Source organism: Pan troglodytes, chromosome 2 (assembly GCF_028858775.2).
Source record: "Pan troglodytes isolate AG18354 chromosome 2, NHGRI_mPanTro3-v2.0_pri, whole genome shotgun sequence".
NCBI lineage: Eukaryota > Metazoa > Chordata > Mammalia > Primates > Hominidae > Pan > Pan troglodytes.
The window spans coordinates 54,097,964-54,111,974 of NC_086015.1; the positions used below are offsets into that span (position 1 = coordinate 54,097,964).

At 45.7% G+C, this 14,011-nt stretch overlaps 1 protein-coding gene across 32 annotated transcripts in view; it reads left to right on the top strand.

Annotated features, from left to right (window-relative positions):
* RBM6 (RNA binding motif protein 6) overlaps positions 1-13,594 on the top strand; it is a 136,238-nt gene extending 122,644 nt beyond the window's left edge. For 22 of the 32 annotated variants that reach the window (XM_016941128.4, XM_063805807.1, XM_063805817.1 and 19 more), the window contains 6 exons: positions 1,068-1,163; positions 2,279-2,539; positions 5,012-5,086; positions 6,775-6,872; positions 11,551-11,680; positions 13,353-13,594. In XM_016941128.4, the coding sequence (XP_016796617.1) occupies positions 1,068-1,163; positions 2,279-2,539; positions 5,012-5,086; positions 6,775-6,872; positions 11,551-11,680; positions 13,353-13,478 (786 nt within the window). In that variant the 3' untranslated portion in view covers positions 13,479-13,594. Of the gene's footprint in view, positions 1-441; positions 540-1,067; positions 1,164-2,278; positions 2,540-5,011; positions 5,087-6,774; positions 6,873-11,522; positions 11,681-13,352 lie in introns of all 32 variants that reach the window. The other 10 variants (XR_010155210.1, XR_010155211.1, XR_010155215.1 and 7 more) reach the window with 6 other exon arrangements.
* Positions 13,595-14,011: the final 417 nt, after the last annotated feature.

Sequence of the window (14,011 nt, forward strand, 5' to 3'; positions counted from 1 at the left end):
ATATTTCCGTAATGTTGAATTAGGAGGTTTGGAAAGCCAGCCTAATTTCAACAGGGTTAACTCTTAATCAGTTTTGTTTTTGTTTTTTTGAGACAGAGTCTCGCTCTGTTGCCCAGGCTGGAGTGCAGTGGCGCCATCTTGGCTCACTGCAACCTCTGCCTCCTGGGTTCAAGTGATTTACCTGCCTCAGCCTCCTGAGTAGCTGGGATGACAGGCATCCACCACCACACCTGGCTAATTTTTGTATTTTTAGTAGAGGTGGGGTTTCACCATGTTGGCCAGTCTGGTCTCGAACTCCTGACTTCAGGTAATCTACCCACCCCAGCCTCCCAAAGTGCTGGGATTACAGGTGTGAGCCACTGCACCCGATCTTAATCAGTTTTTTCTTTGTTTTTTTTTTTTTTTTTTTTTCTGAGACGGAGTTTTGCTCTTGTTGCCCAGGCCGGAGTACAGTGCCACGATATTGGCTCACTGCAACCTCTGCCTCCCGGGTTCAAGCGATTCTCCTGCCTCGGCCTCCTGAATAGCTGGGATTACAGGTGCGTGCCACCACTCCCAGGTAATTTTTATATTTTTAGTAGAGACGGGGTTTCGCCATGTTGGGCAGGCTGATCTCGAACTCCTGACCTCAATGATCCATCCGCCTCAGCCTCCCAAAGTGCTGGGATTACAGGTGTGAGCCACTGCACCCGGCCTTTATCAGTTTTTTTTTTGTTTCTGTTTTTGTTTCTTGAGAGGGAGTCTTGTTCTGTCACCCAGGCTGGAGCACAGTGGCACAATCTTGGCTCACTGCAAGCTCCGCCTCTCGGGTTCATTCTCCTGCCTCAGCCTCCCGACTAACTGGGACTACAGGTGCCCGCCACCACGCCCAGCTAATTTTTTGTATTTTTAGTAGAGATGGAGTTTCACTGCATTAGCCAGGGTGGTCTCGATCTCCTGACGTTGTGATCCACCTGCCTTGACCTCCCAGAGTGCTGGGATTATAGGCGTGAGCCACCGCACCCAGCCCAGCCTTTATCAGTTATTATGAGTGAATATCATGTGAGAGTTACCTCTGGTTTGATCAGTTTCAGGAAAATGCCAGTGAAGGGAAGGCCCCTGCAGAAGACGTCTTTAAGAAGCCCCTGCCTCCTACTGTGAAGAAGGAAGAGAGTCCCCCTCCAGTAAGACCAACATTGATCCCGTGGACCTAGGGCTGGGGCTGGGGATGGTTCCGAGCAGAAGAGGAAGCGCAAAGGCTGATGCCTTCCACTGGTGTTGGTCTTTTACCTCACTATGTCTCCCGAATAAGGATTCCCATTTCTTTTGAGTACAAGCATGAGATAAAGTTTTCTGTCTGCTAATGGGGGTATTACTGGAGAACCAGAGGCAGTTATCTGGACTCTTTCTCTCTGCCCTGTGCCATTCTTACCAGACGAGATGCCTAGCCCTTTTTATCATCTTGTTCTTGTCAGTTCTCTAAATCACCAAGGAAACCCGTTTTCTCAGCCTCAATCTTTCCTGCCTTTTGGCATCACACAAGAATCTCTTAGATATGGAGTGCATGCGTGGTCATTTTTTTATAGTTTCTGCCTGTTCAGAGTGAATGATGCTAATATTGGTGCCCATTTTTTAGATGCCTTCAAGCAGTAGTCTCAACCTAATCACCAGTGATTCTGATTGAATGCAGGTATATAACAATAGTGACCATGCATTATTTATTTATTTTGAGTGATCATAGACCAATGATTATGCATCATTATTTAACAGTTCTTATAAGGTACCCTTTTCCTGCTCCGCATTATTAATTCAGCTCATTGTGGCATCTGTCTTAACCATGCTTTGCCTTTACCTTACATATGAGCTGGATCTGTCTACCCAAGTGCCTATTAATGCAGTTGCTTTTAGTTTACTTCCTAAATCCTCTTTGCTAGAGTCTTAATGAAAGTCATCTTTTCTTCCCTCCATGAGTTACAGTAATTTGGAGGTATTTATCTCTTCCTCTTTGTAATTTGTAACCTTTTACTATTTTCTATGTTTATTTTCCTTTCTCTTCCTTCTCCTCACATTCTGTTGCTAGAGTCACTTCTAAAGGAATCTTTCTTGTTTATTCTTAATGAACAAGGAGCAAAGCCAAGCTCTGGCCATGTTGCTTTCATCTGGGAAATGAGCAGCATGGCTAGTGAGTTTATTTTGAACCCAATTCAATGAAATGAGATGCCCATATCAGAATATCAAAAAAAATGGACCCCAAAATATAGGTTGAATTTGGTATTGATCCCTGGCCTTCTCCTTCCAGCCTAAAGTGGTAAACCCACTGATCGGCCTCTTGGGTGAATATGGAGGAGACAGTGACTATGAGGAGGAAGAAGAGGAGGAACAGACCCCTCCCCCACAGCCCCGCACAGCACAGCCCCAGAAGCGAGAGGAGCAAACCAAGAAGGAGAATGAAGAAGACAAACTCACTGACTGGAATAAACTGGCTTGTCTGCTTTGCAGAAGGCAGTTTCCCAATAAAGAAGTTCTGATCAAACACCAGCAGCTGTCAGACCTGCACAAGGTATTAGGGGAAGGAGCTATGCCCTTTCAAACTGTTGACTCTTGGCTGGGCTTTGTGGCTCATGCCTGTAATCCTAGCACTTTGGGAGGCCGAGGCGGGTGGATTGCCTGGGCTCAGAAGTACAAGACCAGTCTGGGCAACATGGTGAAACCCCCTTTGTACTAAAATACAAAAAATTAGCCAGGTGTGGTGTTGTGTGCCTATAGTCCCAGCCACTCGGGAGGCTGAGGCAGGAGAATTGCTAGAACCTGGGAGGCAGAGGTTGCAGTGAGTCGAGATCGTGCCACTGCACTCCAGCCTGGGTAACAGAGCAAGACTCCATCTCTTAAAAAAAAAAAAAAGGCCGGGCGCGGTGGCTCACGCCTGTAATCCCAGCACTTTGGGAGGCCGAGGCGGGCGGATCATGAGGTCAGGAGATCGAGACCACCCTGGCTAACACGGTGAAACCCCGTCTCTACTAAAAATAAAAAAAAAATTGGCCGGGTTTGATGGCGTATGCCTGTAGTCCCAGCTACTCGGGAGGCTGAGGCAGGAGAATTGCTTGAGCCCGGGAGGTGGAGGCTGCAGTGAGCCAAGATCGTGCCACTGCACTCCAGCCTGAGTGACAGAGCAAGACTCCGTCAAAAAAAAAAAAAAAAAAAAAAAAACTGTTGACTCTTATTATTGATGGGGATTATAGGGAATAAAAAAGATTATTTAGGCCGGGCCTAGTGGTTTACACCTGTAATCCCAGCACTTTGGGAGGCCAAGGCACCTAGGTAGATCACTTGAGATCAGGAGTTTGAGACCAGCTTGGCCAACATGGTGAAACTGTCTCTACTAAAAATACAAAAATTACCTGGATATGGTGGCGCATGCCTGTAATCCCAACTACTTGGGAGGTTGAGGCAGAAGAATCGCTTGAACCTGGGAGGCAAAGGTTGCAGTGAACCGAGATCACACCACTGCACTCCAGCCTGGGTGACAGACCAAGACTCTATCTCAAAAAAAAAAAAGCAGCAGCAGCTTATACAATCCTTCCTCAGTGTATATCAGCCCCAGTTCCTATCATTAAAACAGTCCAATTCAAGAATGAATTGCTCTGGATTAAGGTTATGCCTACCCTCAAAGAACTTCCATGTATAGGCCGAAGCCAAGCATTATGACTGTGGCTAGGGTGCCAAATATGGAGGATGGGTAGGAAGAGAAAGGATTGTGGAATAGGACATTACTTGCTGGGTTTCTCATCTTAGCTGTGTCATTAACGTTACAGTTGGACCTCAGATAAGCCCCTTTTCTTCTTTGGTCCTTGTAACTTCATCTGATTCTATCCAGCTCTGACAGTGTGCAGTTTTCACCATAGGTGAGTCAAATTCTGCCATTTCTTCATGTAGTGAATATTGTTATGAGCCACAGCACAACATCTATACTTGGGATGTTAAACCGACATACATTGGTCTTCCCCTGTAGTATTCCCATTTATATGAACTGACCAAGGATCCAAATTATGGACAAATAAAGTCCCTAAAGGGACTCACATTCTCAGAGCAATTTGTTTCACACCCCTTCTCTAGTAGATGTTGCAAGAGCAGATGATGGAACTAGATTCAGACTTTCTCTGAATACAGAGCTCAAAGTTTTATTTAGCTAAAAGCTGAGAAGTTCTGCTTTTGGTAATAGGTACACTACTTTTCCCAGCCATCTCTGTGGAGGCTTTGCAAAGATAGGACTCTGAAAAGCTCCTGATAATCCCTGGAACAGACTACCTCCCATGTCCTTTGACCTGAAGTTGTGAGTTGTCAGACTGACACATTGAAATTTCACCCATCTGATGTAAATACTAATAAATGGCTAAAGAGATAAAAAGTAATCGTCAGGAAAGAGGAGCCACAGGTCTGGTGAATTCACAAACTGAACTGGTCATAGGACAGTGGAAAGTAGACTGTAGTACTTTTCCTTTCCTTAAGGTCGTCTGCTACAAAGAAACACCACTTCATGTAAGAGCTGCTTTGGACTCCTTAAGTTTCATACATATGTCTGAGGGCTTGTGTAGTAGAGCCATGCGTGAGGAATTTGCAACTCTCAGAGCAGTCTCTTGGAACCCTGGGGCTCCTTTCCATGTTTCTCTGGGGGCTGAAAGAGTGACTCATGTCTGGGAATGGTATGTATGGCAGAGTATGTGGGCATTTGGTTTTCTTCACTGGTGTGCCCACATCCTCTGTCCCATGATTTTCAACTTAGATAAAGAGATAGATATTTGTTTCCCACATCTTGGAGATAAGTAAAATGATATTCCTCTTATGCCATACCACATAACTAATCTGCATGACAAGACCAGTTAGGGATTGTTGGTTGCAGGATACAGTGATCATTTAGTAGATCTGGTCAATCAAAAGAGCTACAATCCAAAAGCAACTATTGGGAAAGGCCTAGAAGCATCTCTAGGACCATTGTTTCTTAGACCTATACTCATAGAATTGCCTCTCTTCTCAGCAAAACCTGGAAATCCACCGGAAGATAAAACAGTCTGAGCAGGAGCTAGCCTATCTGGAAAGGAGAGAACGAGAGGTAAACTTTGGTGACCTATTACTCCCTTGACCTCAGCTCTTTTTGCTTTCTGATATAGACTTCATAGGCTGTGCTGATCCCTCCTTATAAGAAGATGGAGAACAAAAGCAGCCTCAAAAGATAGTGCATACATTTGCCAAATTATATAATACAATCAAAATAGGTGCTTTTTATTATTTGTAAGTTTATACTTCAATGAAGTTGATATCTTTTTTAAAAGGTGGTGTTAGGGTCTCTAGGTAGATAACACTCCTCTTTCCTGCTTAGCTTTTAAATTAGTTGAGTTAATGAACAAGTGTTGAATAGCGCTGCTGAAATAGCATCTTTTACTATTAAAGGCTAAGCTGGAGGAAGTAGCTTAGTGTCAGAGTCAAATGGACTTGCTACCTCAACCACACAGTTAGGGTGAATTACCCAGTCATAGGCTTCACTGGCCTCTCTCATGATGGTTAAGAACCCACCTATGAGTCAGGCACGGTGGCTCACGCCTGTAATCCCAGTACTTTGGGAGGCTGAGACGGACGGATCACTTGAGCTCACAAGTTTGAAACCAGCCTGGGCGACATGGCGAAATCCTATCTCTACAAAAAATATAAAAATTAGGTGGACATGGGGTGTGTGCCTGTAGTCCCAGCTACTTGAGAGGCTGAGGGAGGATCGCATGAGCTGGGAGGCAGAGGTTGCAGTGAGCTGAGTTTGTGCCACTGCGCTCCAGCCTGGGTCATAGAGCCAGACCTTGTCTCAAAAAAAAAAAAAAAAGGAAGCCACCTGTGGAGAGCCAGGCACAGTGGCACATGCATGTAATCCCAGCAGTTTAGGAGGCTGAGGTGGGAGAATTGCTTGAGCCCAAGAGTTCCAGGCTGCAGTGAGCTATGATCACAGCCCTGTATTCCAGCCTGGGTCACAGAGTAAGTCCCTGTCTCAAAACCAAACAAAAGTATCCACCTATGGAGGACTGTTAGAGATAGTGAATTCACAAACTGAACTGGCCATAGGACAGTGGAAAGTAGATTGTAGTACTTTTCCTTTCCTTAGAGTTGTCTACTACAAAGAACCACCTCTCCATGTGAGAGCTGCTTTGGACTCCTTAGGTTTTATATTATATGCCCGAGGGCTTGTATAGTGGAGGGCTTGTGTACTTTCCCCTGCTTCTCAGAAGGGGAAAAGACAGCGGAACCAAGCGTGCCAACTTATTCTTTCCAAATGTTTAAGTTAGGAAGTCACTGCTTTCTCTAGAAGAACGTGTAAAGGAGTGAGAGATTCCAGGAGTTACCAAGTGAGCTACTTTCACTTTAAAAGAAATAACAAGGCCGGGTGCGGTGGCTCACACCTGTAATCCCAGCATTTTGGGAGGCCGAGGCTGGTGGATCCTGAGGTCAGGAGTTCGAGACTAGCGTGACTAACATAGTGAAACCCCGTCTCTACTAAAAATAGAAAAATTAGCTGGTCATTGTGGCACTCACCTGTAGTCCCAGCTACTTGGGAGGCTGAGGCAGGAGAATCGCTTGAACCTGGGAGGCGGAGGTTGCAGTGAGCTGAGATCACGCCAGTGTACTCCAGCCTGGGCAACAGAGTGAGACTCTGTCTCAAGAAAAAAATAATAATAATAACAGCAATGGGGTAGAATTTCCCCACTCCCCAATTCCCTCAGGTGGCAATCTCAGGTCTGCTCTTCTGCTTACCAACAGGGAAAGTTTAAAGAAAGAGGAAATGATCGCAGGGAAAAGCTCCAGTCTTTTGACTCTCCAGAAAGGAAACGGATTAAGTACTCCAGGGAAACTGACAGGTAAGCCAGGAACTCTTCATTCAGCCTAGGCCTCAAGGCCTAATGATAAAACCACCTCCTCCTTTAACTGTACTGCTGTTTTCTGTCTCAGGGAGATGACATTATGAGTAGATTCTGTCTGAACTGCTAAAACATGAGGTCTATGCCAGCCTTTTTACTATCTGTCTTTATACGGAGTGTACATGGAAGGTTGGCTGGCAGCTTCACCTTCCCAAAGCCAGGGCTGGAGTAGCCATGATCGGGAACCCTTTCTGTCTTCATCAGTAATACTGCACCCTCTTTACGGGCCTGATAAGAATGTCACACTCTTGGGCTTTTTCTCTAGGGAACCTCCATTCTCACACATAGGTGCTAAATAAATGGTTGGCTGCTGATGAAGATGTATGATATCTAGCTTCCTATACTTGTTTTCAGTCAGCTAGTTCCCAAGTTGTAAGCCCAGAGTTATATAGAATTTGTTGATAACCCACTGTTTACAGGTGTCAAGTGCAAGAAATACTCAGGTGGACAAGACATAGATTATCCTTGACTGAACACAGAATAGACAAGACTTAGGTGATGGTGCGTCTCATAGGGCAGACACAGAAATCAGTGGGGAAGGGAAGGGCATTTCAGGGAATTTCATATACCAGGGATACAAGAGCTTATGATGTGTTTGAGGAGTTGCAAATAGTTTGATGGTCCTGAACACTGCAGGTATATTGTTGAGTGATAGTAGATAAGCCTGGTCCAAAAGATGCAGGCCAGTTCGTGAAGTTTAAACACCTTGAACACCTTGCTAAGGCTTTATCTTAAAGGCAGTGGAAGGTCATGGAATAATTTTAAGCAGGGTATTGACTTAGCTTTGCATTTTGGAGAGATTACTAATCATGTGGAAGATGAGTTTGTAGAGAGAATAATGCATTATGCAAATTCTATAGTAATTCAAGTGAGAGATCATGATTGCCTGAGTGAAGGTGATGAGTCTAGAAAGGAGAGTGGCCTATAATCCCAACACAGAGAGGCTGAGGAAGGAGGATCTCTTGAGCCTAGGAGTTCCAGGCCAGCCTAGACAACATAGCGAGAAGGGAGACCCTGCCTCTATTTAAAAAAAGAAAAGGAAAGAAAAGGAATGTGGCTTAGAGAGAGGTGTCAGATCTGCCAGTCTTTGTGATCACCTGGGGAAAGGGAGAAGTCACTGATGGTGTTCAGGTCTCTGGTCTCTGGTCTCTGGATAGCTAGGAGGAGAAGGGACAGTAAAGTCCTTGAAAAGGAAAAATGGGGGCCAGGCGTGGTGGCTTACGCCTGTAATCCCAGCACTTTGGGAGGCCAAGGCGGGTGGATCACAAGGTCAGGAGTTCGAGACCAGCCTGGCCAAGATGGTGAAACCCCTTCTCTACTAAAAATATAACAATTAGCTGGGCGCTGTGGCAGGCGCCTGTAATCCCAGCTACTCAGGAGGCTGGGGCAGAAGAATCGCTCAAACCTGGGAGGCAGAGGTTGCAGTGAGCTGAGATCATGCCACTGCACTCTAGCCTGGGTGACAGAGCAAGACTCTGTCTCAAAAAAAAAAAAAAAAAAAAGAAAAGGAAAGGAAAAATGGGGCCAGGTGTGGTGGCTCACACCTGTAATCCCAGCACTTTGGGAGGCTGAGGCAGGTGGATCACTTAAGGTCAGGAGTTCGAGACCAGCCTGGCCAACATGGTGAAACCCTGTCTCTACCAAAAATATAAAAAAATTAGCCAGGCGTGGTGGTGGGTACCTGTAATCCCAGCTACTCGGGAGACTGGGGCAGGAGAATCGCTTGAACATGGGAGGTGGAGGTTGCAGTGAGCCAAGATTGCACCACTGTACTCTAGCCTGGGTAATAGAGCGAGACTCCAAATCAAAAAAAAAAAAGAAAAGAAAAGAAAAGGAAAAGTGGGTAACAAGTGGATGCATGAGCAGGAGGAAAGGGAGATAATTGACAGAGCAAGGCCCTTGAGGAGGCTGGACAGGTTTTGGGGCTCTGGCATTCCAGCTTATTTGATCCAACCCACAATAAGAGAAGTATTTTTGTATCATGGCCCAATAATAAAGTGTGTGTGTGCACAACTGAAAAAGTTTTCATCTAAAATACTTTCTTACCAGGTACAGTGAACCCTGATATTTTTATTCAAGTCTAGTCTCTCTTCATTTTTATGAGTTGTTACAGTGGGACCATTTAGTGTGACATTCCATTGGGTCACATTCCATTGTGACATTCTCTGCAATTTGAAATACAGTGGATTAGGACTAGGTGAAGGAGTCAGCCATCAGGAGGAAGGACACCTTGGCCTTGAGTCTTCTGGGACAAGGCTTAGGTGGGGTGCGGAAAGAGACCCTTCTTTATTCTCAGCACCCTTTATACCACATTCTCCTGGCTCTTCTCCTTTCCAGTCACCTTTTCTGCTCCTCTTCCTTTTCTGGATAAATCCAGGTGTTCTCTAGGACTCTTCTCTCAGTGCTTCTTTGGTCTTGCTGCTCTACCCTCTTGACCTGGGCTTTCTAAGGTACCCATGGCCTCAACCACCACCACAGTCTAACAAGTCCAAATCTCCTGTATTATTATTTCAGAGTAGCAGCATCATAGCATCACTGTCTACATGGTCTGATCCATCCTCCTCCTTTATCCTCTGTGTCCAATTAGTGACCAAATGCCTAATTAAGTCTTGCCCCCTGTCTTAGTCTGTTTTATGATACCATAACTGAATACCACAGACTGGGTAATTTATAATGAACAGAAATTTATTTGGCTCATGCTTCTGGAGGCTGGGAGGTCCAAGATTGAGGAGCTGCATCTGGTAAGGGCCTTCTTGCTGTGTCACCTCATGGTGGAAAGTAAAAGAACAAGAGAGCTTAGGCAAAAGAGGGGGTTGGGAGAAAGAAACCAGACTAATCATTTTATCAGGAGAACCCACTCCTGCAATAACAGCATTAATCCATTTGTGAGGGCAGAGCTCTCATGACCTAATCACTTCCTGAAGTTTCACCTCTCAATACTGTTGCATTGGGGATTATGTTTCCAACATATGTACTTTGAGGGACACATTTAAACCACAGCATCTCCCATTCTATTCCACCTCCACACTGGACTCCTACTCCCAGTCTTTGCTCCCACTGTTCTTCAGTCCATTCTCTACCCTGCCACCAAAATGACTTTTGTAAAGAGAAATCTACTCTTATAACTTGTCTTTTTACAAACCGTATACCTTGCCTACAGGGAGGCCTGAGCTCCAACTTTTGCCAGAAGGATGAGGTTCAGAGACATGATTTAGCTTAATAAGTTAAAGGTTTTTTACAGTCTGACCCCATGCAGCCTTTTTTTTTTTTTTCCTTTTTTTTTGAGACAGAGTCTCATTCTGTCGCCCAGGCTGGAGTGCAATGGCACGATCTTGGCTCACTGCAACCTCCGCCTCCCAGGTTCAAGCGATTCTCCTGCCTCAGCCTCCCCAGTAGCTGGGACTATAGGCTAATGTTTGTATTTTTAGTAGAGAGGGGTTTCACCTGTTGGTCAGGGTGGTCTCGAACTCCTGACCTCAGGTGATCCACCCGCCTTGGCCTCCCAAAGTGCTGGGATTACAGGCATGAGTCACTGCACCCGGCCACCAAGCAGCCTTACCTTTGTCAGTTTCTACTACTACTCTCTTGGACAAATTGTCTTTTGTGTCTCCTTGCTTGTGTCCTCCTTTTCTCTTACACAAACTCATTATTTCGAGATCCAATTCAGATGTATCTTCCTGTTGAAATTCCTGTCATTTTTGGTGATGCCCCTTCAGAGTTTTCGTTCCTTCTACTGCATTTCTTTTTTTTTTTTTTTTGAAACAGAGTTTCACTCTTGTTGCCCAGGCTGGAGTGCAATGGCGCGATATCGGCTAACCACAACCTCCACCTCCTGGGTTCAAGCGATTCTCCTGCCTCAGCCTCCTGAGTAGCTAGGATTACAGGCATGCGCCATCACACCCGGCTAATTTTGTATTTTTAGTAGAGACAGGGTTTCTCCATGTTGGTCAGGCTGGTCACGAACTCCCAACCTCAGGTGATCTGCCCACCTCAGCCTCCCAAAGTGATTCCTTCTACTGTATTTCTATAGCAGACATCTACTGTTGCTACATCCATAGTTGAGCTCTCTTCAATGTTCTATAAGCATCTCTTGACATAATTTTTGAGACCTTTCTTGTGAACAGGGCCATATCTTAGTAGTCTGTGTACCCAGCAACAAAACATAGCTATCAGGCACTCAGAGGTACTGTTTAATATACTTACTTAATAAGAGGCAGATATGAATCAAGAGGACAGAGATTTTATATTAGGCTTATAAGCAGGTCATCATCAAAATGATGGTGTCAGGTTGGGCACGGTGGCTCATGCCTGTAATCCAGCACTTTGGGAGGCCAAGGCATGCGGATTACCTGAGGTCAGGAGTTTGAGAGCAGCCTGGCCAACACAGTGAAACTCTGTCTCTACTGAAAAAAAAAAATTAAAAATTAGCCAGGTGTGGTGGCGGGCACCTGCAATCCCAGCTAATCGGGAGGCTGAGGCAGGAGAATCGCCTGAACCCAGGAGGCAGAGGTTGCAGTAAGCTGAGTTCGAGCCATTGCACTCCAGCCTGGGCAAAAAGAGTGAAACTCCGTCTCAAAAAAAAAAAAAAAGGAAGTGATGGTGTCTGCTTCTTTTGCAGTGATCGTAAACTTGTTGATAAAGAAGATATCGACACTAGCAGCAAAGGAGGCTGTGTCCAACAGGCTACTGGCTGGAGGAAAGGGACAGGCCTGGGATATGGCCATCCTGGATTGGCTTCATCAGAGGAGGTAAAATGGTTTCCATCTTTTGGGGGGTGACATGAACCTGGAATGTAATTAACTTTCACTTTCTGGCCTAGAGTGATGTCTTTGCCATTTTGCTGGGCTTTCTCTACTGCTGGGATAGGACATGAGAGTTGAACACTTCAGCCTTGAATACTGGGTTATAGCTTGGCAGGCTGGGCCCTTTGCAGTTTGGAGTTAGGAAGAGAAGGAAGGAGTTGGAATGGATTTCATCATACTTTTACACGGAGTAAATAGTAGAGCAGTATCTGAGGCAGTTTGAGACTGAAGAATCATTTGGGCAAAAGAACCAGGGAATCAGCAATGAAAGGTACAGAGGCATCTCTGAGAGGGACTGTCAGCGGAAGTCTTTGGTGGCTAAAATTTAAGGAGCATGTTGTTCTGGTTCCCATGAAGGACTTTGCCCCTCATATTTCAAGACCCTCTAGAAAAGGTGATAAGAGGGAACATTACCCATTTTGTGTTGGCTTGCTTCTCCTCTGAAAATGCCAACCATAAGAGATTGGCTTATTTCTCTCCTACCGAGTTTCTCATATCTCTGGTATTAAAGCCTGTATCTTGCAATCATAGCATCACCACCCACCTTAATTCATCTTGGGTATTTGTTTAATAATGAAAGATTCTTTTCTTTTTTTTTTTGAGACAGAGTCTTGCTCTGTCGCCCAGGCTGGAATGCAGTGGTGCGATCTCAGCTCACTGCAACCTCCTCCTCCCAGGTTCAAGCAATTCTCCCACCCCAACCTCCTGAGTAGCTGGGATTACAGGTGCGTGCCACCATACCCAGCTAATTTTTGTGTTTTTAGTAGAGACAGAGTTTTGCCATGTTGGCCAGGCTGGTCTCGAACTCCTGGCCTCAAGTGATCCGCCCACCTCAGCCTCCCAAAGTGTTGGGATTACAGGCGTGAGCCACTGTGCCCGGCCAAAAGATTCTTTAAAAAAATTATCCTGCCAGGGTCCGGGCGCAGTGGCTTATGCTTGTAATCCCAGCACTTTGGGAGGCCGAGGTGGGTGGATCACAAGGTCAGGAGTTCGAGACCAGTCTGACCAATATGATGAAACCCGTCTCTACTAAAAATACAAAAATTAGCTGGGTGCAGTGGCGCGCGCCTGTAATCCCAGCTACTCAGGAGGCTGAGGCAGAAGAATAGCTTGTACCGGGGAGGCAGAGTTTGCAGTGAGCCAAGATCTTGATCGTGCCACTGCACTCCAGCCTGGGTGACAGAGCGAGACTCTGTCTCAAAAAAAAAAATTATTCTGCCAGGTGTGGTGGCTCACATCTGTAATCCCAACACTTTGGGAGGCCAAGGTGGGCGGATCACTTGAGGCCAGGAGTTCGAGACCAGCCTGGCCAACATGGCGAAACCCTGTCTCTACTAAAAATACAAAAATTAGCCGGGCGTGGTGGCAGGTGCCTGTAGTCCCAGCTACTCAGAGGCTGAGGCACAAGAATTGCTTGAACCCGGGAGGCAGACTTGCAGTGAGCCGAGATCGCACCACTGCACTCTAGCCTGGGCGACAGAGCATGACTCCATCTAAAAAAAAAAAAAATTATCCTATATACTGCTTCTTACTAGTCCAGAAATGCCTGTGGTCAAAGACCAGCGCTGAGGCTAATTAATCTATAGGGCCCACTTCATAGTTTGTCTTTGTTTTACAGGCTGAAGGCCGGATGAGGGGCCCCAGTGTTGGAGCCTCAGGAAGAACCAGCAAAAGACAGTCCAACGAGACTTATCGAGATGCTGTTCGAAGAGTCATGTTTGCTCGATATAAAGAACTCGATTAAGAATGGAGACAAGTTCCATGGGACACAACCTCCCTCTTGTTTTGTTTGTCTCTCCTTTTCTTTTGTTACTGTTCTTGCTGCTAGAACTTTTTTAAATAAACTTTTTTTCAATGTGATTATCTTTTTGTTATTTTTTTTTCCCCAGAGATGGGTGGGAGTGGGGCTACTGGTAGGAGAGAGAGAGTGCTCCCCGTCTCTACTAAAAATATAAAAATTAGCCGGGCATGGTGGTGGGCGCCTGTAATCCCAGCTACTGGGGAGGCTTAGGCAGGAGAATCACTTCCAGGAGGTGGAGATTGCAGTGAGCTGGGATTGCGCCACTGTACTTCAAGCCTGGGCAACAAGAGCAAGACTCCATCTCAAAATAAAATAAAATAAAATAAAAGGGCTATATAAGGCCAGGTACGGTAGGTGCCTCACTCCTGTAATCCCAGCACTTTGGGAGGCCAAGGAAGGCAGATCACTTGAGGTCAGGAGTTCGAGACCAGCCTGGCCAACATGGTGAAACCCTGTCTCTACTAAAAATACAAAAA